Source organism: Myotis brandtii, unplaced genomic scaffold, assembly GCF_000412655.1.
Source record: "Myotis brandtii unplaced genomic scaffold, ASM41265v1 scaffold191, whole genome shotgun sequence".
Taxonomy (NCBI): Eukaryota; Metazoa; Chordata; class Mammalia; order Chiroptera; family Vespertilionidae; genus Myotis; species Myotis brandtii.
Genome location: NW_005357115.1, coordinates 4,415,331 through 4,440,340, shown reverse-complemented (window position 1 = coordinate 4,440,340; position 25,010 = coordinate 4,415,331). Strand labels below are relative to the sequence as shown.

The 25,010-nt window shown below is 36.9% G+C and overlaps 1 protein-coding gene across 1 annotated transcript in view; it reads right to left on the bottom strand.

The window, feature by feature from the left end:
• The window catches only part of PLEKHH2 (pleckstrin homology domain containing, family H (with MyTH4 domain) member 2), a 67,540-nt gene that overhangs the window by 15,303 nt on the left and 27,227 nt on the right, over positions 1-25,010 (bottom strand). Inside the window, exons 11-22 of the mRNA XM_014538495.1 lie at positions 24,163-24,299; positions 23,949-24,059; positions 23,516-23,602; positions 21,873-22,031; positions 15,886-15,966; positions 13,246-13,425; positions 11,632-11,740; positions 10,578-10,690; positions 7,198-7,377; positions 5,964-6,061; positions 4,921-5,098; positions 3,630-3,860 (exon numbers count right to left, since the gene is read on the bottom strand). Coding sequence (XP_014393981.1) covers positions 3,630-3,860; positions 4,921-5,098; positions 5,964-6,061; positions 7,198-7,377; positions 10,578-10,690; positions 11,632-11,740; positions 13,246-13,425; positions 15,886-15,966; positions 21,873-22,031; positions 23,516-23,602; positions 23,949-24,059; positions 24,163-24,299 — 1,664 coding nt within the window. The remainder of the gene's footprint in view (positions 1-3,629; positions 3,861-4,920; positions 5,099-5,963; positions 6,062-7,197; positions 7,378-10,577; positions 10,691-11,631; positions 11,741-13,245; positions 13,426-15,885; positions 15,967-21,872; positions 22,032-23,515; positions 23,603-23,948; positions 24,060-24,162; positions 24,300-25,010) is intronic.

Below are 25,010 nucleotides of genomic sequence, written 5' to 3'. Positions count from 1 at the left end.
AGCTTCATCCGGAAGGTCGTCCAGAAGGACATCTGGTCTAATTAGCATATTATGCTTTTATTAGTATAGATACTAGAGGCCCAGTGCACGGATTTGTGCATCGGTGGGGTACCTCGGCCTGGCCTGCGCCCTCTCGCAATCCAGGACCCCTCGGGGGATGTCGGACTGCTGGTTTCAGCCCGATCCCCGCAGGGCCTCTAGTATGCATATAAGATCTTTGGTTAATCTCTTCCAGCCCTCCCCCCTTTCTCCTCCCCTCTAAAATTCATCAGTCTGTTCCATGTTTCCATGCCTGTGTGTTAAGCATCTGCCCCCTGGTGGTCAGTGCATGTCATAGCTACCGAACAGTCGAAGGGTCACTTAGGCTTTTATATACGTAGATTAGTGCCTTCACTTCTTACATTCCAAAGGTAGGCCTCTGAAAGAAGTCAATCCTACACCAATAATTCCACCAGGTTTGTGGTCTGATATTTCAGATTCTTTTTTTTTTGGTATAGTTAATGTGACCTGATCAGTGTACACTGCTTATTAAGTACCACTTTCTGCTGATATATGGGAGAAAAGAAGATGTTTAAAAAGAAAGAGAAAGAGAGAAAACCTGATTTCTGACCATACGCCAAAGCATATTAAAATCGTATCTGTTGAGAAGGTATATGCTCTAACCCCACTGGCTTTTTAACAATTTCTAAAACCCTGAGATACCTCCCTCTGTAGGCTTTAGAACATTCTTCTCTACCTGTTTTAACACTCCCAGCCTCTTCTGACTTTGACATAAGCATCATTTTCTCAAAGCCTCCTGATGTCTCCAGTGTATGTCAGGCTTCTAGTTACGCTCTCTCACAGAACCACACTCTTCTCTTTTAAGGAACTTACTGTGTAATTATATGTTCATTAGAGTTATTGTATGATTAACAACTGCCTTCCTCACTAGCCTGTGAATTCCAAAAGTTCAGGTACTTTTGTGTCTGGTCTCGTTATTTTATCTGGAGCATCTAGCTAAGTGCCTGGCTTGTAGCTGAAACTCAATTAATATATATATAGAGAGAGAGAGAGAATATGAAAGCATTAGAATGAATGAATATGAATATATCACTTTTAAAGGCTTGGGTAACTTAAACATTTCTTCTTACTACAAATCTGTAGTATTTAGTCTTTATGAAAATATAATAATAGTGTCAAAGAAAAATTTGAAAGTAAAAAATTCACCCTATGCTAAGACAGCAGCTATTGGGTAACTTAAACATTTCTTCTTACTACAAATCTGTAGTATTTAGTCTTTATGGAAAATATAATAATAGAGTCAAAGAACAATTTGAAAGTGAAAAATTCACCCTCTGCTAAGACAGCAGCTATTTTTTTCCTGTAGTTTTCTTCTAATCTTTGTCCAAATGCATATTTTTATGAAATATAATTATTCGTGACATTAAAGGACAAAAATTAGAAATAAAATTTTAAAAAATACTATGAATGACTATATTCCAACAAACTGGACAACCTGGATGAAATGGACATATTCTTAGAAAAATACAATCTTTCAAACTCAATCAGGAAGAATCAGAAAGCCTGAATAGGCTGTTAATTACTGATGAAATTAAAACAATAATAAAAAAGTCCCAACAAACAAAAGCCCTGGTCTGGATGGCTTCACAGGGGAGTTTTACCAAACATTCAAAGAAGAACTAACCTATCCTCCTCAGACCATTCCAAAAAAGTCAAGAGGAAGGGACATTTCCAAGCTCTCTTTATGAGGCCAGCATTATGTTAATCCTAAAACCAGATAAAGACACTACAAAGAAAGATAATTACAGGCCAATATCTCTGATGAACATAGATGCTAATATTCTGAAGAAAATATTAGCAAATTGGATCCAGCAATACATTAAAAAGATCATACACTATGAGCAAGTGGGATTTGTTCCAGGCATGCAAGGCTGGTACAATATTTGCAAATCAATAAATGTGATATATAACATAAACAGATTGGAAGACAAAAATCACATTATCATAGCAGTTGATGCAGAAAAATCAATCAATAAAATCCAACACCCTTTTTTGATAAAAACGCTCAGCAAAATGGGAATAGAGGAATCATGCCTCAACATAATAAAGGCCATATATGACAAACCTATAGCCAACATTAGACTCAATGGGCAAAAACTAAAACCATTTTCCCTAAGAACAGGAACAAGACAATGATGTCCACTTTCCTTACTCTTTTTTGAAAAAAATTTACTTTATTGATTTTTTACAGAGAGGAAGGGAGAGGGATAGAGAGTTAGAAACATCGATGAGAGAGAAACATCGATCAGCTGCCTCCTGCACACTCCCCACTGAGGATGTGCCCGCAACCAAGGCACATGCCCTTGACTGGAATCGAACCTGGGACCCTTGAGTCCACAGGCTGATGCTCTATCCACTGAGCCAAACTGCTTAGGGCTTGACTAATTTATTAACAATAGTGTTCTAGGAATGACTGTCTCAAAATTTACATTTGGATTTATTGAACTGAACAGGATATAGTTGGGGCTGAGGAGAAATACGACATTCATTCATCTAGAGTTCTCAATATGCAGTAGGAATATAGGCAAAGGGATGAAGGGGAAACTGTATCTATTAACCAACATGCCTACTGGACTAAGTATAAACAGTAACAGTATTCTGTAGAACCCTATAGAGCCCCGACAGGCTGTTTTGCAAATGGAACAGGCTTTGTGAGTTACTGATGTTGCATACACTCTAAACTTGTGAGCTATTATTTATAAATCTAGTTCTTCCCCTACTCTGCCCCAATTCTGTCATCTCCAAATCTCAGAAAACCTTCACCCCGTAACAAGGCCCTTTTCCCAACAGCAATCAAAGACCATATAAAGTAAGGAAAAGGTCCAGACCCAGCTCTAGCTGTTTGATTTGGGGTAAATCATTTCCCCCTCTGGGCCTGTTTCCTCATTTGCTAATTTTTGTTTCTCTTAAGTTCCTTCCGGTTCTGTAATTCTGTATTTCTAATTGTTGCCATAACTAGAAACTTTATTAAAGTTATTTTACTAAGACCCAGAAAAGACTGTTTAAAAGTCTCCCAATTCTGTCTTTGCTCATGATTTTCATGATTTTCCTTAAATCTGGAATCCCTTCTTTATTCCCACAGGTCCATTTTCTACCCCTCCTTCAAAGCCCAGTTCAGCTCTTCCCTCATTTCCAATGCTGAGCTTAACCTCTCCGCTCAGTGGAATGCTCACAGCACTCTTAAAACACTGATCACTTCTGACTCCAAAGTTACAGTGTATAAGGCTGCTCTTCTCCAAGCAAATTATAAGTGTGCTGTGGGCAGGGACTATTTCTGATCCTTCTTTGTATTCCCACAGGATCCAGTCCAGCTCCTGGGACACAATAAATATTGCTGAGTAGATGAATAAAATGGAAAGCCATTTGATTAGAGTTTCCACACTTCCACTCATATTACCCTAATACGTAGGGTACTATTACTATTATTAATCCTTTCCCTCTATTTAACATGTGTGTGTGTGTGTGTGCAGATTGCATATTAAGAATTCTACGGCTTCAACAAAAGTCCCGCAAATTTGTTTTATTGTGAAGATTAGATTGCTTAAATATTTTTGAAAACTCCTGAATTAAACTTGTTGCAAATAGCAAATAATAGCTTCTTTGTCGCTTGCTGGGTGTGCCTCCTTAAAGGGACTTGGTTTTACCTTGATGTTTCCTTGAAGACAATGCTCTAAATCCCTGCCAGAAGGATCATCGGTGAACAAGGCAAATCCAGACTGGGCTGGCTTCCTCATTCCTGTATCCTGGTTCAAAGTGTTCAGAAATTCTTCCACTGTGGTGGATGCATCAAATCCAACGACCTAAACAGAAATAACAAAGTTGTTCTCCAAATGAAAAAGTATATACATTTCAAACTTAGATTTCAGGGGGGAAACAGGACATACTTGATGCACGATTAATGGTGACAGCTGTAAGCATATAAAGCATATATAACTCCTTCTCCCCCCCAAAGCACCACTGGAGAAATTAATGCTGTCTTAGTCATTAGCTTGCTGTAAGAATTCAGAAATCTTGGCTTCAGCCAACTGAATTAAAAAGAGGCAGATCATTTGACAGCTGTAAACATTTTGCAGTGATATTAGGCCTACCCATTAAAAGCAAACCAAGAAAGACAGTGCACTATGTAATCTACAAGCAAATGAAAAAAATAAACAAGAAATGTACTTAAAACAAATGAACTTTTATGCATTTAATGTTTGTTTCTTTAATATGCAGCTAAGTATCTGAATCCTATGATAAAAGGCATATGGCTGCAAAGACTAATTGCTAGCTTTGGAACATGTTTGCTTCACTTAATAAGCGAACATCTAGATCTGAGAGTTGGGAGGGCTCACATAAGCTTTCCAAGATAATTCCTGAGATTTGGAGACTTTTGCAGTGGTTCTCGACCTTCCTAATGCTGCGACCCTTTAATACAGTTCCTCATGTTGTGGTGACCCCCAACCATAAAATTATTTTCGTTGCTACTTCATAACTGTAATTTTGCTACTGTTATGAATCATAATGTAAATATCGGATATGCAGGATTTATTTTCAGGGGTCGCGACCCACAGGTTGAGAACCGCTGCTTTAAAGCGACTGAGCTTGTACACACCCAATGTTAGTAATTATTTCCTCACCTAGCAGGCACACTGGTGACCTCAACCAAAGTCGTTTTGTTTTTTCGTGTGAATCCTTTTTATTTAGCAAAGCTGTTTAAAAAATGCAGCAGTTCTGATAGAAGATCTAATTTATTTGCGAGTTTATCACTGCCAGCTGCTGACAAAGGTAGGTGTACAGTCTCATTTCTCTGTTGCCCAGAGGTCACACACAGGACTTCAGGCTCAGCATGTTTTCTTCAGGGTAGAAAGTCTAACTCACCTGATAGATCCCATTCATGAAGTGCACAGGGATACTGAAGGGCAAAGAGTGATGATAAGGATTTCGAAGAAGGGTCGAAAGGATTTCCATTCTTGAGGGTCTGGCTTCCCGATCTCCATTTTGTTGTGTTCTTTCTACACATCGCTGGCAATAAATGGCATATTTTCCAAATTCTGTCCTATAACACAAAACTTAAGATAAAGCCTAAGAATAAATTTAATTAAGACAACCTAATAGCTATGAAGTCATTAAGAAAGCTTTCCTTGGTGTATATTGTTACAATGTATTATGCTAATGTTGACAGTAATGTTTCTTTTAGCATGATATTATTAAGCCTCTGTAACTTTTCCCATTCTTTGGGCGATTTGTCACTGATCGCAACTCAAGTCACACGATCTCGATTACAGAGTCCCCAAAATGTATTATGAACTGGGGAATATTTTTCTGCTGCTTCCAAGTTGTTTTTTTGTCTCATTGTGCTTGTTTGTTTGTTTATCTGAGTTTCAGGGCTTATTGAAGCAACCTGGCATCAACTTCTTGGACAAAATGATCCTGATAACCCTTGGCTGGCTGCCTTGGGTCCCAATGTAAAAAGCCATTGTGACAGTTGGATTGTAAATGTCTTTTTTCCAGGAAATAAAAATTCCGAAGTAATTCAAATACACACGGGGAAAACCATCAGGGGCATTTTCCACATAAAACAATTCAATATGGAGAAAAACAGTAATAGGGAAAACTAAGGAAGCAAAGTAGTTGCTGTTATAACGATAACAAATGCTAAGTCATTCATCCTTGAAATACACACAGACTTTTCACTTAAAAATAGTCTTTATCAGGTTTCAAGAGCTCACTGCAATCTTCCATGAGAGATTTAACATAGTAAAGGAAATATTTCTCAAGCTCCACGTAAATGGTAACCAAAGGTTCTCTGTACCAACATTTGTTTCACACATTCTCTACCTGGCAGGTTACTAAATACTTAGGGTTTGTTGTAGACTTTCAGAGGCCACATAAACGGTTCAGCCGGCTAGTTTTCTGCACACCTGGAATCTGCATTCCTCTTAAGGTGGAGCCTGAGAAGCCACAGGAAAGGATGATGGGGAAGGAAGAGCCCAACACAGAGCGCCAAGAGCTGCCAGGCCTGGCAAAGAGAAACAGCGTTAGGTTAGACGCCACGTGGCAGTCCCAGATCCAAGTGAGAACCAGTGTGACCGACAGACGTTGATAGTCTTTCTTCCTTTTTTCCCCCAAGGTTTTCTTTAGTTTAGTAGTTTGTAGCCTTTCTTGATCCCAAATGTGTTTGCTTCTTCCACATATAGATTATCTTCTCAGAGCAATTATAATCCATAAAAACATTTAAAAGGCCACATTGGGTCAGATCCATAATCTATCTAGTTATGTATATAGTTGTCTACAACTGAGATACTAAAAGACATGTAGATATATAATAATCCTTTTGACATCAAAGATTAGGAACATTGCTCCTTTTTTGTTCATTTATGTATTTACTCATTAATGGAAATAGAAGCAATGGCTTTGAGAAAGGACTGAAAAATAGTAAAAAATCATATACCCCAAAACCAAACCAAAATACCCACACATACTTACACATATACATACATATATAAGGGACAAATATAGAAATAACAGAGATTAGGTAATATGAATTATGTGTGCATATACATACATATATAAGGGACAAATATAGAAATAATAACAGAGATTAGATAATAGGATTATATGTAACTTTTCCTTTTCCTTTGCTCTGTTCTGTATTATTTTATTTTTTTCCATTAAGCAAGTGTAGCTTCATTACTTTTTAAACTGTTATATTAAAAAGGAGGAGGAGACCTGTACACAATTCACTGGACTTGTACACAAGAATTAGGTTCAAAGATGTATACTGCACAGGTATTTATTATAAGAAAAAGAATTGGAAAAACCTACATGGATAGTAATTGATATTAATGCAATCATTAATGTTTTGAAGAAAGTTGCAGAATATAGGGGGAAAATGATTATGTTCTATAGTTTTAAAAAATTAGTATGCACACTGTAACCCTAGTAACGTGAAAAATGTGAGAGCATATAAACACATACACATACATTTCTACAGAAACATGTAAATAAACTGAAAGGATATACATCAAAACATGAATAGCTATTTTCCCTTTTCACACTTTTTGTATTTTCCAGTGTCTACACTGAATATGCATCATTCTTACAATCAAGACAGCAACCTCATTTTAAATTGCGTGTATGTGTATCACTATATACCTGCAACGGTCCTGGTTGGCTCTGTGGCTGTCTCCGTCTTGTCTGTTTAATGAGCTGACAGCAAATTTCATTCTGTAGCTCAGGATGTGTCAGGCAGATCTGCAAAGCACTCTGGGCTAGCGATACGTGGTAATCAATTGCAGGGGAGTCAACTGCGGCATTGATAAAAAGCTGGCAGGTCTGGATTAAGAAAAAGGTACAGTCAAGGTGAGGAATGATTCAATATTCTGCGTGAATTATGTTGATTCTCTTCTTAACAATGGTTTTTTCTCCAAATGGATGGAAAAGATATATTATGGTAAGACTAATCAAAAGCAATCCAGAGTGGCTACATTAATAGCCGACAAAGTGTATTTCAGAGCCAGGAATTCTGCCAGAGATAAAGAGGGTCACTTTATAATAATAAAGGAGCCAGTTCATCTAGAAGACATAACAATTTTAAATGATTATGTGCTTAATAAAATATATGAAGCAAAAACTGATAGGACCGTAAGGAGAAATAGACAAATGCACAATTATAGTTGGAGATTCCAAATACTCCTCTCTCAATAATTGAGAAAACAAGCAGATGGAAAATCAGTAAGGATTTAGAAAACTTGAACAATACTATCAACCAACTTGACTTAATTGACACTTACAGAACACTCCATCTAAGAGCAGAATATGCATTCATTTTAAGGGTATACAGAACATTAATCATCTCCTGTCCCCTATAAGCTTCATAAGGACAGAAACTGTGCCTTATTTATCTTTTTTATTCTCTACACAGCATAGAGTGACAAAGCAAAGGTTTAATGAATGAATGGATTTAAAATCTGATTAAATAAACATAGTATCTATTAAGAAACATTAAAGTGTTCATAAACACCAATGGATGGTTTTAATATTGTGTCATTATACGGTAGGTAGTCGTTATCTCTTCTAAGAACAGATATGATCAAATAAATTTAGCCTCTAACCAAAAGCATTGCTGCCAAAGAACTTCATCATAAAATGATCAATGAAAAAAGATTTCCACCATTAACTTTTATCATGTTAAGAAAGTATCACTATTTTATGAACGTTAAACTTGTCAAATGCGTTTTTAGCATTTACAGAGATGATTGTCTACTTAATAATAATATTAATAGACATCTAATATATAGACATCCTGAATTTCCTGTAACAAATCTCTTTTAGTCATGATATAGTATTCTTGTAATATGATGCTGGATTCTGTTTATTAATATTTTACTAGTTTTTGCATGAAATGCTCTGTTTTGTACAATTGTTTCTGGGGTTTGGTTCCAAGTAATACTTCACAAAGAGAATCTGGTGATATGACCATTGAGAACTGCTTCAAATATTCCAATGTTGGGAAGCAGTGGGGATGGGGAGACTAAAACAAAACTGGCCATGTCTTGGTGCTATGGAGCTGAGTGATGAGTACCTTGGACCTCATATTTTCTCTACTCATATGTTTGAAATTTTCCAAAATAAAGAGTAAAAAAAAAACACACACACACAAGAATTTGGGAAATTTCTTTCTTTTTCTATGAACTGAAATTACCTACACTTTAAAAGTTTGGTAAATTTTCCTGTTTAAATTTTCATTCTCATGTGGATTTAGTTTTGGCCATTTATATTTTATTATAAAGTCGATCACTTCATTCAGATTTTCAAATATATTTCTGTAGAGTCTTTCTTGTTTTCAGTAGTTGTGTATTCTACAGGTGGGTTTTTAAAAATGTTCCATTATGGTAATATTAAATCATAAACAAAAGTAGAGAGAATAGTATAATGATTACTCATGCACTCATCACCAAGCAACAACAATTAGCATTTTGCTAAACTTGTTTCATTCAATCTCCACTCTACTTTTTTTTTCTGGAGTATTTTAATATACATATATATTTATATCATGATTTTTACCAATAAATACTTCAGTATGGATGTACAATTGATAAATTTTCCCCCATAACCACCATGTTATATCATACCCCCCCAAACGAACAATAATTCTTTGATATTATCTAATAAGCAGATGACTTCGCACAAATTTTTGTGTACCGGGCCTCTAGTTTTATTATAAAGTCGATCACTTCATTCAGATTTTCAAATATATTTGTGTACAATCTTTCTTGTTTTCAGTAGTTGTGTATTCTATGGGTGGGTTTTAAAAAATGTTCCATTATGGTAATATTAAAACATAAACAAAAGTAGAGAGAATAGTATAATTATTACTCATGCACTCATCACCAAGCAACAACAATTATTAGCATTTTGCTAAACTTGTTTCATTCAACCTCCACTCTACTTTTTTTTCTGGAGTGTGTAGTGTTTAATGTTCTCTAGCAGTGCACATGTGATTAACATGGCAGCAGACAAGAAAGCAGCACTGATCTAGGTTGGGGGTTAGCTGGAAAGTTCATGGAATTATGGGTCCCTAGGAACTATGAGTATTAATGAAAGTAATCTAGGCTGGAATAAGAAGGAAGAATAGCCAAGAGGAAGTTATCATGCTCTCTCTTGATCTCCAAGAAAATAAATGGCTCCAAACAAAGGTCTTAGTGAGGAATGAAAAATGGAAGAGTAGGAAACTAAGAGCTCACAGGCTAAGAGAATATGGTTAAAGAAAGAGATATCAGAATTTAAACTTTTAGAGGTGGTGTACTTCTAAGGAACGGAGAGGTCAGGGTGTGGACGTGGAGAACGGGAAGGTGAAATAGACTAGAGGTGAAGCTTACTGGCATTAAGAAGGTCAGGAATCTTAGAGCATTGCATTGGTGCATCAAGTAATAATGAGGTCATTCAGCATAATGGCAAGATCTGAGGCAGAAAGAGTGTGAGTTGGGAGCCAAAATCCTTAATGAAATTTGAAAAGTTGGCAGAAGCTGATTAATGACAGAGATGGGATAAGAGTGATATAGTTGAATGACAAGTTTCAAGTGCTCAGGGGTTTCTAATAGGACCTGAATGATAAGAATTTGAGAGTAGCACTGGAGAAGACGGGTGCTGACCCTCTCCCAACACCGGTGAGGTGTGATGTGAGAAATCCCTCCGCTTGAGAGGTGAATGGGACATGATTCTTCTGAGATTACGTGTTTCACACTGCTCAAACCACACACAGTTTATTTCAATAAATCCCAGATTCTCACTTGGAAAGCATATTAAATTCACCTCATTTTATTTCAGTAGACTTTCTTAGTAACAATAACCACAGTTTGAATTTTCTTGGGAAAAGTGAAACTTTATATACCTAAATTGTTCATTTTTTCAAATTAAAATGTTAATAACATATAACGTTCTTGGGAAAAGTGAAACTTTATATACCTAAATTGTTTATTTTTATTTTTTCAAATTAAAATGTTAATAACATATAACACCATATGAATTTTTACCTTAAATAATTTAATAGCCTCTGTCTGTAGAGCTTCAGAAGGCAGTGTTGTCAGAGGGGAAACAATTCCTTCCTTGCTGTGACACAAAGTAGGATGTCTCCATATCTGAGAGGCTAAATGCAGGGTAAAATACAATTAGAAAACAGAAAGAATCACTTATTTTGGCCTCCCATTTATTAGCCCTTTATAGAAATTAGCTAACTTGGCCTGGCTCACAACTTTAAGTCATAAAGGTCATGAAAAAAGCTTTGGCAACATTATTTCATTTCATTTTCCTGGCCATGGGGGATTCTCATGTCTCTGTTTTGGAGAAATTAAATCTAGAAGACTTTGGTCTTAATATTCTTGGCTGAAACAAGTCTACCAGGGCACTATGATGTTGCTCAGATGTGCTAAAGATTGGGGACCCAGGTGGGGAGATGATTATACATGAGAAAGCTGCAGAAAGATCTAGAAAGGAGAAACCAAGTAGGAGGAGATAGAATGATAAAGAAGAACTTGAAGTCATTCTTAACATCAACATTTATTAAATCCCTATGCTGGGTACTCAGAATAAAATGTGATCTCTGTAATTAAATAAAGCATAACACAGAGTCTAGACTCTCAATGGGGAAACCTGAGCCATAAAAAATAATTTCAATGCAAAGGAACAAATGCTATGAAGTAGTTAAAAGGCAAAGTGCACTGGGACGTAATTTTAACACTTATTAAGAACCTTTTATGAGCCAGATGCTGAGCTGGAGTGGGCTGGCGGGGGGACCTTCTGAGGTAGGCAGGATTTTATCAGGTTGGTGAGGAATGTGAGGAAGGGGGGCACTTCAGGCAGAGGGGTATTGTCAGCAAAGGCAGAGGTGTCACAGGACATGGAATTTGGGTGAATGATGGTGTCCCTGGAGTCTAGGAACCACAGTGAGAATCCTGGTGCATGACAAGCAAAGCCAGTGAAATGGTGGGTAGCTTGCAGGGAAAGGAACTTACAAAGTAAAACTCCATTAGGCTAAGGGGGTTTGGGTGCATTTCATAAACCACAGAGCCTTATATGTTATGAACTTACAAGGTTCTCCTTCAATATTTAGCAATTTACAAACGAGTTGTTCAAATTCAGATCCAACATTTACAGTGTTACTTCCAGCTGCAACGGTCAGGTGATAAAGCCAAGTGTCCTTAAAAACAAAACATATGAATAGAAATGTTAACCAGTATATAATTTTTGGCGATTTAAGGAAAAAAAACCAACTTGCATAAACAATGGAAAACTTCTAAAAAAACAAAACCTCTTTAATTTTTAAATAATAATTAAAAGCAAGCCACGTATTCAAACAGTTCTGAAGTAGGGTCACTTGAATTGTGCTCATAGTACTTTTCCCACTGTTCTATAGATGTTGCTTAGAAAAACATGATAAAATTAAAGTAATATAACGTTAAGAGACTAGAATAAATACAACCAGTTAATATTCCTTTAAGAAATACAATAAATTCTACCACATTTAAAATCTGACTCCCAATGCATACAAATAACACATACAAAATACTTAGGAAATCCAGAAAATTTTAAAAAGAAAATAATACCGAGAACAAACTTACCTCAATACAATAAGGGCCATATAAGAAAAGCCCACAGATAATATCATACTCAATAGTGAAAAAATGGAAAGCTTTTTCTCTAAGACCTAGAACAAGGCAAAGATGCCTGTTCTTGCCACTTCTGTTCCAATTTTATGTAGTCAAGTCTATCACCCATTTCTACTGTGTTTCTTACATTGCCTTTTTTTTTCTTTTTTAGAAAGTACTTTCTATTCCAAGATCAGATAAAGGCTCTTTTAAAAAATTGTTTCAGCCGAACCGGTTTGGCTCAGTGGATAGAGCGTTGGCCTGCGGACTCAAGGGTCCCGGGTTCGATTGGACTCAGGGGTCCCAGGTTCGATTCCGGTCAAGGGCATGTACCTTGGTTGCGGGCACATCCCCACTGGGGGGCGTGCAGGAGGCAGCTGATCGATCTCTCTCATTGATGTTTCTAGCTCTCTATCCCTCTCCCTTCTTCTCTGTAAAAAATCAATAAAATATATTTTTTTTAAAAATTGTTTCATTTAACTCTTTAAATTCATCTGGAAATTATTTTGCTATATGTGTGAGATGACAAACTAAACTAATGTTTTCCTAGATAGCCAATTTCCTCAATATATAATGAACACAAAATATTATATATTGAATAATCCATTACTTCCCCATTCATTGTGATGCCTCTTTTATTTTTTTATTATATTAACTTTTATATTTTCATATGTGACTACATATATAATAATAGTTGACTTTCAATTTTATCTAAACCAAAATTTTGTTGAAAATGAGTCAAAATTATAAGGTTGGAGGCCTTAAGATTCACCCCCCAAAAAATCCAGTCTGAGACATTCACATTTTGAACATAATGTTCTTTTATCCTATACCTGCACTAATTTCAACTGGAGAGCACTTTTATCAATAAGATTGAAAAATGACACATTTAAACAAGGCTTGTTTCCAGGGATGTAAAGAATCTCTGTAAATAGAGCTGAAAGTCTTTAGCAACGTTTTCTTCCTTGTTTCCATGAAAATGATTTGAAAAATCATTAGCAGTAGTTAATAACATTAAACTACATCATTCTAAATCAACCATTAAGTCCTTACATACCTTTTCATGCTTGGACCCAATCAGGAGGTAAGTGGGACCTTGGTCTTTGGGGTGGATCACGACGGTGTAATGTGTGGATAACAGACTTCGCCCACTGGCTTCATAATCTTCATCTGAATCACAGGATCTGTCAACCTCTTCAACTTTAGCCTCCCAGAGTTTGATCTGACCTAAAGGCAACTAAAGTAAATATTAGTAATTGTGAGGAAGGCACTTTCTAAATCTTTTCCTAGTAAAATTTTTCATATTCCTTTTCATTCTTACCTTTATAAAGCATACCGTTTCTTAAATGAATGCCTAAAGGCAATTGGATTATCCGTAGTTATGAAAGTAGTAGTCACCACCAAAATACCCAATTGCAATATGAAAGAACAATTTGAATACTAGGCATTTACCTTTTGTGGAAAAAGCAAGAAGCTACTTTACTTAGTCAAGCAATGATGTAACTCAGTCAAAACATTCATTTGACTCCTCCCCCCAACCCCCAAATTGAGGCATTTACCTTTTGTGGAAAAAGCAAGAAGCTACTTAGTCAAGCAATTATATAACTCAGTCAAAACATTCACTTGACTCCTCCCCCCAACCCCCAAATTAATTTGATTAAGATACTGGATCAAAAGGACAAGTGTAGACATAGTCTCAACACTATTTATAGAAAAGTAACACAATTAGGTAGCTGGTACAAAGAAGTGTGATTAACTATCATCCTAAACCACAATAAAATGAGTAGTGTTCTGAGAGGGTATTTATTAACAGACATAATACAAAACAATGCTCTGATTTCTTCCATCTTAATATAAGGGTAAGAAAAACTTCTTAAAACTGATGCATATTAAAATTTACCTACTCGTTTGTTGACAAAAACAACTATATCTGTTGTGTTGAATATCCAGCATATTTGTTCTAAAACTTTTGCTTTAATTAAGTATATTTATTCCAGGGAAATACAGTCTGCTTCTGATTTGCAGCTTCTAAAATGTCTGATCAGGTTTGCAACTGCAATCTAAAAATATTCATTCTGACTCCCAGAAGAACATTTACCATCGTACATGTTCATGCTCAGCCCGGGGCTCAGTGCTCGGACCCTTTTCCATCCACATTCACATGGGTGATCTCATCCATGCTCATGGCTTTAGTACCAGCATATATTAGCTACGCCTGCATTTATAACGCCAGACTCGCTAGTTGTACTTAGACGTCTAAGAGTATCTCAAACTTAATTTGGTAAGTCCTCTCCCACAACCTGACCTGGGCAGTGTCCCCCATCTCAGTTGTTGGTAACTTCATCTTTCCAGCTACTTACGCCAAAAACCTTGGCATCGTTCCTGACTCTATTCTTTCTCTTCTATCCCATACCTTTTCAGTGAACAATTCCAGTCAGCAAGCTTTTCAGAATGTATTCAGAGTCTGGTCACTTCTCACACCTCCACTGCCACCAGTTAACCATAGTCATCCTTTACCTGGATTACTGTAATAGCCCCCTAACTAGTCTCCTCCTTATTCCCTCAGACAGCTACTAGAGTGTTCCGTTAGTCATAAGTTAGATCATGTCAATGTTCTGATCAAAAAACTCCAATGGCCTCTCATCTTACTTGGAGTAAAAGCCAAAGTCCTTACTATGAAAGGCCCCCTGGGATTTGATCCCTGTGACGTCTCAGATCTCATCTCTTACTATTCATTTCAGAGCAAGGAAGGGAGAGAGACAGAAACATCAATGATGATGTCATACCTGGAATACAGAGTGGCTTCTATTTTCCTGACTTAAAATTTAGTTGGGATTATACTGAATATATACTTTTGTATTGTGCTTATTCACATAGCATTTATGTGAGCATTTCCTATTTACTTCAGAAGTATCATGTTTAATGGCTGCACTGTATTAATTCCCATCTATGAGCAACACTGGAAATAATGGCATGCATTTTAAACACAGTTACTCTGAACGGAGAGCGCAATCTGTGAAAATGGAACAGAGAAAAACCAACTGACCCATGTGGTCACTGGACCAAGAAGTTCAGTCTCATTAACACAGTAATTGGTCACAAGACGCTGTTCTGTGCCACTGGCATCTTTATTTTATGTGAGCATTCTTGGCCCATGTTGGTTCAGTTTTTATAGCTTCAGTAAGCCAGAGGTGACATGGAGCAGATATCCTATATTTTTACTCAAAAGTGAATATAACTCAAGTTCTTTTTGGAAGGAAATTAGTTAAAAATGAATAAACAGGACATAAATAGGTAGATGAATGGGTAGGTAAATGGTATGGAGGGATTCGAGGGCCTGGGACAGGGCTGGATTCTTTTTTCTCCCTGCTCTTCTTCCCTAGTTTGTTGTTCCCTTCACTCAATCTTATTTAGTCTGTCAGACCTCGACAGTACAAGAAATCGATGGTTGGGAGTGAGGTAGAGAAAGGCTTTTCTCTTCTAAGAAAAAGATGCATTAATTAAAAGTTGCAAAAACATATAGTTAAGAATCAAGACCCTTGTAGGTATATAATTACCTCAATAATAAATTTTATGCAAAATTTCAACCTTATCAAAAAAGTCTAAACTTTTAGCCAGTGACCGAAGAGTAATAGAAAAAACTTAAGACATAACAAATAAAACATTCCTCTAACTAGCATATTATTGACATACATACCTTATCTTCTTGACTGCGAAAATAATATAACGTTTTTCCTACTAGTGTACACCAGACTCTCTTGGAGTAGCCGTGCTTCACCTGAAATCATATTCCAGAGAATTATGAATGTAGCCAGCTCAGAACTCTAACACCTTAAAGGAAAGTATGGCATACACACTCTATTTGAAGCTGTATAGGTATCCAGTTTGCTTAAAGTGTAAGTGATATTCCAACTAGACTGTCAAAAGCGGTTTAAAATTTACCTGTAGCGGCGTGACATGTTTTGCTTTGGTGCTCATCATTCAACACTTAACAAATGTTTACTATATGTCAAGTATTGTGCCTGGGATTGAGGATTCAAAGATGGATAAAACAAGACGCTGGTTTCAAAAGTACGTATATTTCATAGTTTCCATATTTCATAGATGTCCAGTAACCCCATAGCTCTCTAGGTTCACACCCTAGGTTAGAAATGTGTCTGAGACTGAGCAAGTGAGGACAGAGGTCATGGGGAAGGGTAGGGAGGAAGGGTAGGAGGTGAGGGTGGGGGGTTGGGTATATATATTTTGCAGGACCTTTGCAATGACTTACATTTAAATGGACTGTTCTGATAGTAACTCATTGGGAAGGATATAAATTATTGACACAATAGATTTTTACAGTAGGCAAGTCACTACAGTAGAAAAGGCCTGAATTTTGAGGTCAAATGGACCAAGGCTTAAAGTCCAGTTCTACCGCATACCAGATGGTGTCCTCAGGCGACTGACTCTTGGCTTCTGTGGGTAACATGGGATTACTGGACACCTCATTGGGCCGTTGTGATGACCAGAGGAGAAAATGTCAACAAAGCAGAATAGTAGTTACTCAATAAATGCTTCCTTCCTCCCTATGCATAAGAAGTAAAACACATGTTTCATTTAAACCCACAAGCAGCCAGCCTCTGGGCTTTCAAAGTTACGGTTTAAGCAAACAACTCCGCCATCTCACAGTTTGAAGGATTTAAAATGCTGCTTGAGGAAAAACAAAAAAATGTTTCATTTGGCAAGACATGTTTCAGTTTAATTAAATTTAGAAACATATATTTGCAGACAAATATCCTGGAAGTTTTAAATGGTTTGTGTTATGCAGGGGTTTTTTTTCTTTTTCTTCTTCTTCTTTTAAAAAAAATCCAAAAAAAGGAGACTCATCAAAACTGGAGTATAATGCATCAGGCTGAGAGAGTATCCTTTTGAAGTGATATATCTTTAAAACGTAACAATGGGTACTATCGAAGAACTACAAATTAATGAAGGCCTTTGCCAATTCACTGTAAAAGCTGTTTAAAGCCATCATCTATCTTTATATGTAGATCGAATAATATTAGTTTACCTTAAAACTCTGGCTTACTCTGAAAAACTCATAAAGCAAATTACACTAGGAGAATCCTCATGAAAATGGAAAGGCAATCTCAAACCTCAGGGCTTTGGGGAAACGAAATACTTGAAAGAATCATTTTTCAGTGTACCTTGCATCCATAACAAAGATACTTCCTATCAGCTCTGCTTGAAACTTTGAAGACAAACAGTGAATCCTATCCTGGTGAGCTGTTGTCACCATACACATAAACTCCCCTGGTCTTCTCTCTTCTCCTGTATTCTCATACCTGTAGCCTTGTCCACTACAAATCCTGACGCCAGCCTTGCTGACTTCAGTATCTAGGTGAAGCTCTTGTGATAGTAAGAGTGGTGTAAGGAGAGAGGGAAGTGGAGGGAGGTGGCACATATAAACAGTTGATATGTGCCAGTCACTGTTCTAAAGAACGTTACCTGCTTAAATAATTCATTTAATTCTTCCTCCAACACCCTGTGAGGTTGGCACTATTATCCCCACTTTACAAATGAGGATGCGAAGGCACAGAGCCTGTAAGTAATTCATTCACGGTCACACAGTGGCAAGTGTCAGAGCCAGGATTTATGCCCATATTCTTGCCTTAGCCTCTGCTACACCGCCTCTCTATATCCTTAACCCACAGTTCCTTGCTCTCTTCATCTGCTATCCCTCCATTTTCACCATCCATCCCCTCAGCCAACCTAGTGCACTCCGCTTCTGAAATTTACACTCTACCCTCTGATCTCAACCTCCCTCCACCTCCCTCTCTCCTTACTCACACCACTCCAATTCTTTGACTTCATTCAAAACCGAGCCCCCTAACCCTCCCATTTTAGTCCAGTTTACCAGTCCCCCCTGCTTCTTTCTCCACCAACCCTGAATCCTGTGTTTGATCATAAAATAGCTCCTGCACCAAGACCTGGGATTACACTGTATTCCTATGGCTCTGACAAATCCACCCAACAAAATTTTTCTCCATTTGCTTTTTAAAAAATATATTTTTTATTGATTTCAGAGAGGGAGAGAGAGATAGAAACGTCAATGATGAGAGAGAATCATTGATGGCTGCCTTCTGCACACCCCACACTGGGGATCCAGCCCGCAACCCAGGCATGTGCCCTGAACGGGAATCGAACCATTACCTCCTGGTTTATAGGTTGACGCTCAACCATTGAGCCATGCTGGCTGGGCTATTTTTAAAAAAATAAATGAATTATTATGTAAAAAAAATTCATCCTAAGCAGTAAAAGAAAAGTGGCAGGAGTAGAATATCCAGAATCAAATCAGTCAAGCTCTTAATATTTACCCACATATTTCTGTACTTAATAGCAATGTGACAACTTGGAAAAACCTGTTCCCCTCTAAGGTACTCAAAGCTGCTCCACAGCATCTCAAACTGTAGCCTGAATGTGAGCTCAGAACAAGTCACGAAGAATAGCTGAGGGATGGTTTTCTGTTACAAGGTTCTGAGGGTAAAAATATGGGGGTGGACAAGGATTCATAACTAAGTAGGAAGAAAACCTACTTAGTATCCTGTCTATGAACCATAATGGTTTGGTCATCAGCTAATCACATCACCTTTTACTTATTTAAAATGCAATTGTGAAATGGGAAGCAGAGAACAGCAGAAATGTAATATGAGCAAAAATTAATCAACCATATTGATAAATTAATAAGCCATGCTGATTAAAACAGACAAACAAACAAACAAAAAACACAAACTAATTTTGGGGTAAGTAACAAATCCTTGGCCATGGAATCATATTAAACTCTAACGCTTGCTATACATGGTCCTTGATAAAGGAGGACATCCAGCCATTATGAATTAAAATAAGAATGTGATTTAAAGTAGCACTGTGTTCACTGGAAGATATACACTGAGTGGCCAGATTATTATGACCACCTCATCAGTATTTCATTGACACTTCCAAAAATACTGAATATTGAAAACTTCCTAAGCAAATACTCTCAAGGTTTTATTATTATTTGCATAACTAATTCACTTCATTGTACTGATGGGGTGGTCATAATAATCTGGCCACTCAGTGTATATTTTCACAGTACCAGAGAATTTTCTAACCCATCAGTAACTGAAAAAGCATTTTTATGGTAATGTAATATTTGAAAACAAAACACACAGGTCATTCATTTCTTGGTTGAATGTATTGATTTTTTTCTGTTACTTTTGGAATAGCTGGTCAGTCTTTGTAAATATTACTGAATAACAACCACCTATATTCCCATATTAATATTAAGTATAGATTACATAGTGGCATAGCTCATCACAACATCTAAATTTTTCACCTCTTACATAAACAAAGCACATGGATAATGAATGGTTGTAGAGATTATTTTTGGTATAATATTTTGTGTGTAAAAATGTTATTATATTTCTCTAAAAGAGATAGTAAATATCTGTCAAAACCAATTGAAATTTTAAAAATTAAATAATATTTTTAGCATAAATCAATACCGACTCATTAAAAAGTTAGAAAACAGAACTAAGTAAAAATAAAATCAAATCACATATTCAATATAGATTGGTACACTTCCCATGAAGCATTGGTGGTAAGCACAGCTGCCTTCTTTTCTATGAATATGTTTAACAGAAGTTGTGCTTTAAAGCATTATACACATTTTGAGTGAATATAATTCTGCACTATACTTGTTTTATCACCCAACACATCATATTTCTGTAACATTAAATATTCTTAACAATTAAAATGACTACAGAGTAAAGCATTACCTGATTAAATACATATTTATTTAAGCTACCCCCTACTCTGCATCTATGTTGATCCCAAGTTTTCTTTAATATAAACTATGCCATGCAAGTAATCTTTCTGGGGTAATGGAAATGTTCTATCTATATCTTGATAGAGTGACAGTAAATATCTGTCAAAACTCATCAAACTCTGCCCTAACTGGTTTGGCTCAGTGGATAGAGCCTCGGCCTGCAGACTGAAGGGTCCCAGGTTCGATTCCAGTCAACGGCATGTACCTTGGTTGCGGGCACATCCTCAGTGGGGAGTGTGCAGGAGGCAGCTGAATCGATGTTTCTCTCTCATCGATGTTTCTAACTCTCTATCCCTCTCCCTTCCTCTCTCTAAAAAATCAATAAAATATATTTAAAAAACAAAACAAAAAAAACCTCATCAAACTCTACACTTAAGAACTGCGTTGCAGGTGTGAAGCCTCCCCCCACCAGCCAGAGGAGCCACCACAGCGGTGAATAGCACCCACCACAGGAGCTGCTCCCAACTGAGGAGCGGCTGCTACCACAACCACCCGAGGAGCAACCACAACCCGAGGAGCCACTGCCACCCAGGGAGCAGCCACTGAACAACTCAACATCTAGATATGTCGGTGAGATCAAACATGGGTAGGCAAAGAAACCCCCAAAGGAAAGAAAAGGAGGACTCGCCAGAAAAGCAGCTAAGTGAAACCGAGGCATGCAGCATGACAGAAAAAGAATTCAGATTAAGGGTCCTAGAATGCATAAACCAGATGGAGGAAAAAATCAACAACTTATGCAAGAAGCAAGAAGAAACAGATGAAAAAATCAATAAATTATGTAAGAACCAAGAAGAAATGAAGTGTGTTATAGCTGCAATAAAAAACACCACTGAAAGTTTCAACAGTAGACTAGGAGAAGCAGAGGACCAAATTAGCGAATTAGAAGACAGGGAAACAAAACACACCCAAACTGAACAGCAATTGGAGAAAAAAATTAAAAGACAGGAGGAGAGCCTAAGGGAGCTATGGGACAACATGAAACGAAACAACATATGAATAATAGGGGTGCCAGAACAACAGAAAGAGGAACAAGACTTAGAAAACCTATATGAAGAAATAATATCAGAAAAGAACTGCGTTGCAGTATATGCTAATTATATCTCTTTCTTTTTAATAGAGAACATCTACCTGTGATGAACATCCTTATACTTAAATCTTTTACAAATTAAGACCATTTCCTGAGCATAAATTACTTAGACTGAGATTACTGAATCAAAGCGTATGTATATATGTTTTTAAAATATTTAATATTCTTTCATTCATTTGTTCTTTCAAAAATATTTACTGAATGAACAGTTTGGCCAAGACATTGCCAAATTGTCTTCTAGAGTAATTCTCTCACTAGCAGATTTCCCAATTTGTGTCAATACTGCATTTCATAATGTTAAAAATGTCCCCCTTTGACTAGATTTTTTAAAATATCTATGATTTCAAGTTGTGCTTTTTAAAGAACATTATTAGCGACAGTAAAATGTCTTTCCACATGCTTATGGAGCATGTGTATTTCATCTGACCTCTCCCAGCTCTGCTTCTTTCCCTTCGTGTCCTTTGCTCCTTCCCCCATTGGTACCCTTTACTTACTGATTAGAAAAGGCTTGTTTTTCAGCCATTTCAAATACCTTTTCAAAAATTCTGCCTAGAGAATTTTCGAGAGTAAGAACATTTAGATTTTTATGTATAGTAGTCAAGTTTGTCATTTTTCCTCTTTATGGTTTTGTCTTTGGCATTCTATTTAAAATATCCTTCTCCACCCCAAGATAACATAAATATTCAATGTATTTTCTCTGACACCCACTATTCCCGATCAGTGGGACCCTGCCAGGCACACAGAGGCCTCCTACCTTCGTGAGCAGGCCCTTCACCGTTGGTTTGCCCTCAGGCTGCAGGGAAAGCGGGTTGGCAGCTTGTACTCGAAGAACATTCTGTAACACCTTAATCCATTCCTCCAATATATTGGGAGAATCTGCAGTCAGATAGTATGTGTGCTTTTCAGTGGTCAACTGGAATGGGTTGAGAAAGAGACAGGAAAGGGAACGCTGAAGATTTAGGCTTATTTGCATTTCCTTGTCCATTCTTTAAACATTGCTACTTAACATGGAAACAAACATGCTAAACCTTGAATCCTAGGTGGGAAATAAATGACTCCATAAGTAATTTAGCATATTTTAACCACTTTGTGAGAATTACAGTGATTAACATTCCGTTGAAATTTTTTTTCCAACTGAAGTTTACTTTAAATTTTTCATAGTATTAAAATTTTAGGTCATGATTTATCTTGTTTACTCAATACATTTTCCTTTAAATGTGCTATAGGCTCCTGGTTGTTGAAGTGAGGAGCAGAATGACTGGAGACTGTACTAAAATAACACATTTTTAACCAAGCCAGGAGTTGTTATAGAAATGAAAAAAATCACCCTAGGGGTTTGGCTCAGTGGATAGAGTGTCGGCCTGTGGACTGAAGGGTCCTGGGTTCAATTCTGATCAAGGGCACATGCCTGGGTTGCAGGCTCGATCCCCAGGAGGGGGCGTGCAGGAGGCAGCCGATCAATGATTCTCTCATCACTGATGTTTCTCTCTCCCTCTCCCTCTCCCTTTCACTCTGAAATCATTCAATCAATTATAAATAAAATAAAATCTTGCATATAAGTTCTCGGAACTAACATGTGATCAGACATTATGAACTTGCAATTTTTCAGACTCAAATTAACCATACGTCAAATTTTCCAGATATTTAGGAAGCTTACAAACGACCTTTATCTGCCATGCTCCAAGACAAAGCTTCCATGATTCTCCTTTCTACATTTTGGGACAGTTCTCAGATATTATCCACTGGAAACACTGATAATGTAACTTTCTAATAAATGTTGAAGTCTACCCTCTCGAGGAGCAAGATAATAATGATTATTAAAGGCATTTCAAAGTGTCTGAATTTAAGTCACATATACCCAACTATCTCAACAGCCTACGTCTTAAATGTAACAGGTTTCTGTCAAGACTGGCCTATTTGTGAGTGAAATGGTCAGCGGCTCCGCTATGGTGTGACTTAGTGGGAACTAATACAGCCCCACTGCTCACCAATATCCTTCCCATTTAGGTGTCAACAGCATCTGAAGTTCACAGAACTGTCACTTTCTGGTTCTGTATTTAAATACAAACACTCCTGAATTTAATATACATTAAACTACTAACATCTTCATTTATCCAATAACCCTCCCCTAAAATAGCTAGACAGTTTGAGAGCTGAGAATAGCTGGGAGACTAAGTATAGGGAAAGAACAGTATAAGTGATAAAGGGCAAATGAAGTAGTGGAGAGTTACTCAACACAAACTTAGCTTATATTTTGGTTTCATAAATATTGAGTCATCAAACTGAACCGAAAGTAAATTTTTACAAAATAGTGAATATCCAATCTCCTCTTTATTAGTTTGAATAATTGAGAATTAAGTTTTGCATGATACAAAAACATAGTTTTTAAGAAAGTACCTGGACTGTTTGTTTGTTATCTCCTCTTAAAATACTGCAGGATGCACTAAGTTCAATATGGCCGTGGGGTTTTCTAATTACATCACTCTGTATGAAAGGAAGAAAACCAAAAGCAAAGTGATTGCCTGTAGTAGCAATAATAAGAAATGCTTTAATTAATAACATCACGGAAGAAAATCAATCAGGAGTTTGAATTCTAGTTTGAGGGATTCAGTTCCAAATAGCAAGCACTGCTCAGCTGGTTGGGCATTGACCTATGAACCAGGAGGTCGAGGTTTGACTCCTGGTCAGGGCACATGCTGAGTTGAGGGCTCGACCCATAGGAGGGAGCGTGTAGGAAGCAGCCGATCAATGATTCTCTGTCGTCATTGATCTTACGGTCTCTACCTCTCCCTTTCTCTCTGAAACCAAACAGCACACGCTTTCCACTCACCGGAGATTTGTAGTAAAGTAATTCACCACCTTTCAGAACAAACCATCTCCGCTTCCAAGTCTTGACTTTACCGCTCATTTTTAATAAATAGCCAGATTTTTCCAGTGGCTCCTAATTAAAAAGAGATTTTAAGAAGTATTTCAGTTTCCTTTGGAAGCTCCAACTAACAGATTTATTCATTTAAAAAACGAACAAAACCCGATGCAGTGCTTACGTTTTTCCCGTTATCACTGGAAGACGAGCAAGTTTTAGGGAGCTTCTGCTCCGGCTGTGAGCACTCGGTGTCTGTGGAGTAAGCATCTGGGGGGATAGCATAGTCACTTTCAGAAGCCACAGAAGACAGAGACACACCTAGATGAATAAGGAAACAAATCAAAGTCAATATTTAATAACTGGGTGGTCCAAATGCTGACTGCGAGTTCTCTGAAGGATACAGCTATTCCTAAATCATAAGCCTTCCTACGCTGGATTTAGTCTCATGCCTTTGGCCATGAAGAACTTTTAAAGCAGAAAACAGAACTAAAGGGTAAGAAGTAACATGCAAGTCTTTAAGGAAGTCAAAGGAACATTAATATTTAAAATGATTACAAGCAAAGCTATTTTTGCATATATAAAATATATACATTAGTCTACAAATGTATCTTTTATTAAGGATTAAAATATGTGCATTTACATTTTTATATATAGGCAAACAAATATTTAATCCTTTTTTCCCAAATATTTAATCTTAATTAAGATTTGCACAATCACATTTACTTTTTGTAATCACCTTTAAAGTAATTCACATTTACAAACACCCCACAATTTCAGAATTTTTTTGTATAAGTCCAATACTACTAGTTTATAGATTTTAAAAATATTTTAAAAAGAGAAGCAGTATGATTTAAAGACATAAACAGACTATTTCATTTGCCAGAGGCTACAAGAGAAAATTCAGGGAACATTTTCACAATAACTCACTTGGCTTTTTAGAAAAAGACTTGCAAATTGCAAGTTATATTTGGAGGGTCACTACAATGGAGATTTTGAATATATTAAATAAAATCAAGGACTTAGGTCATT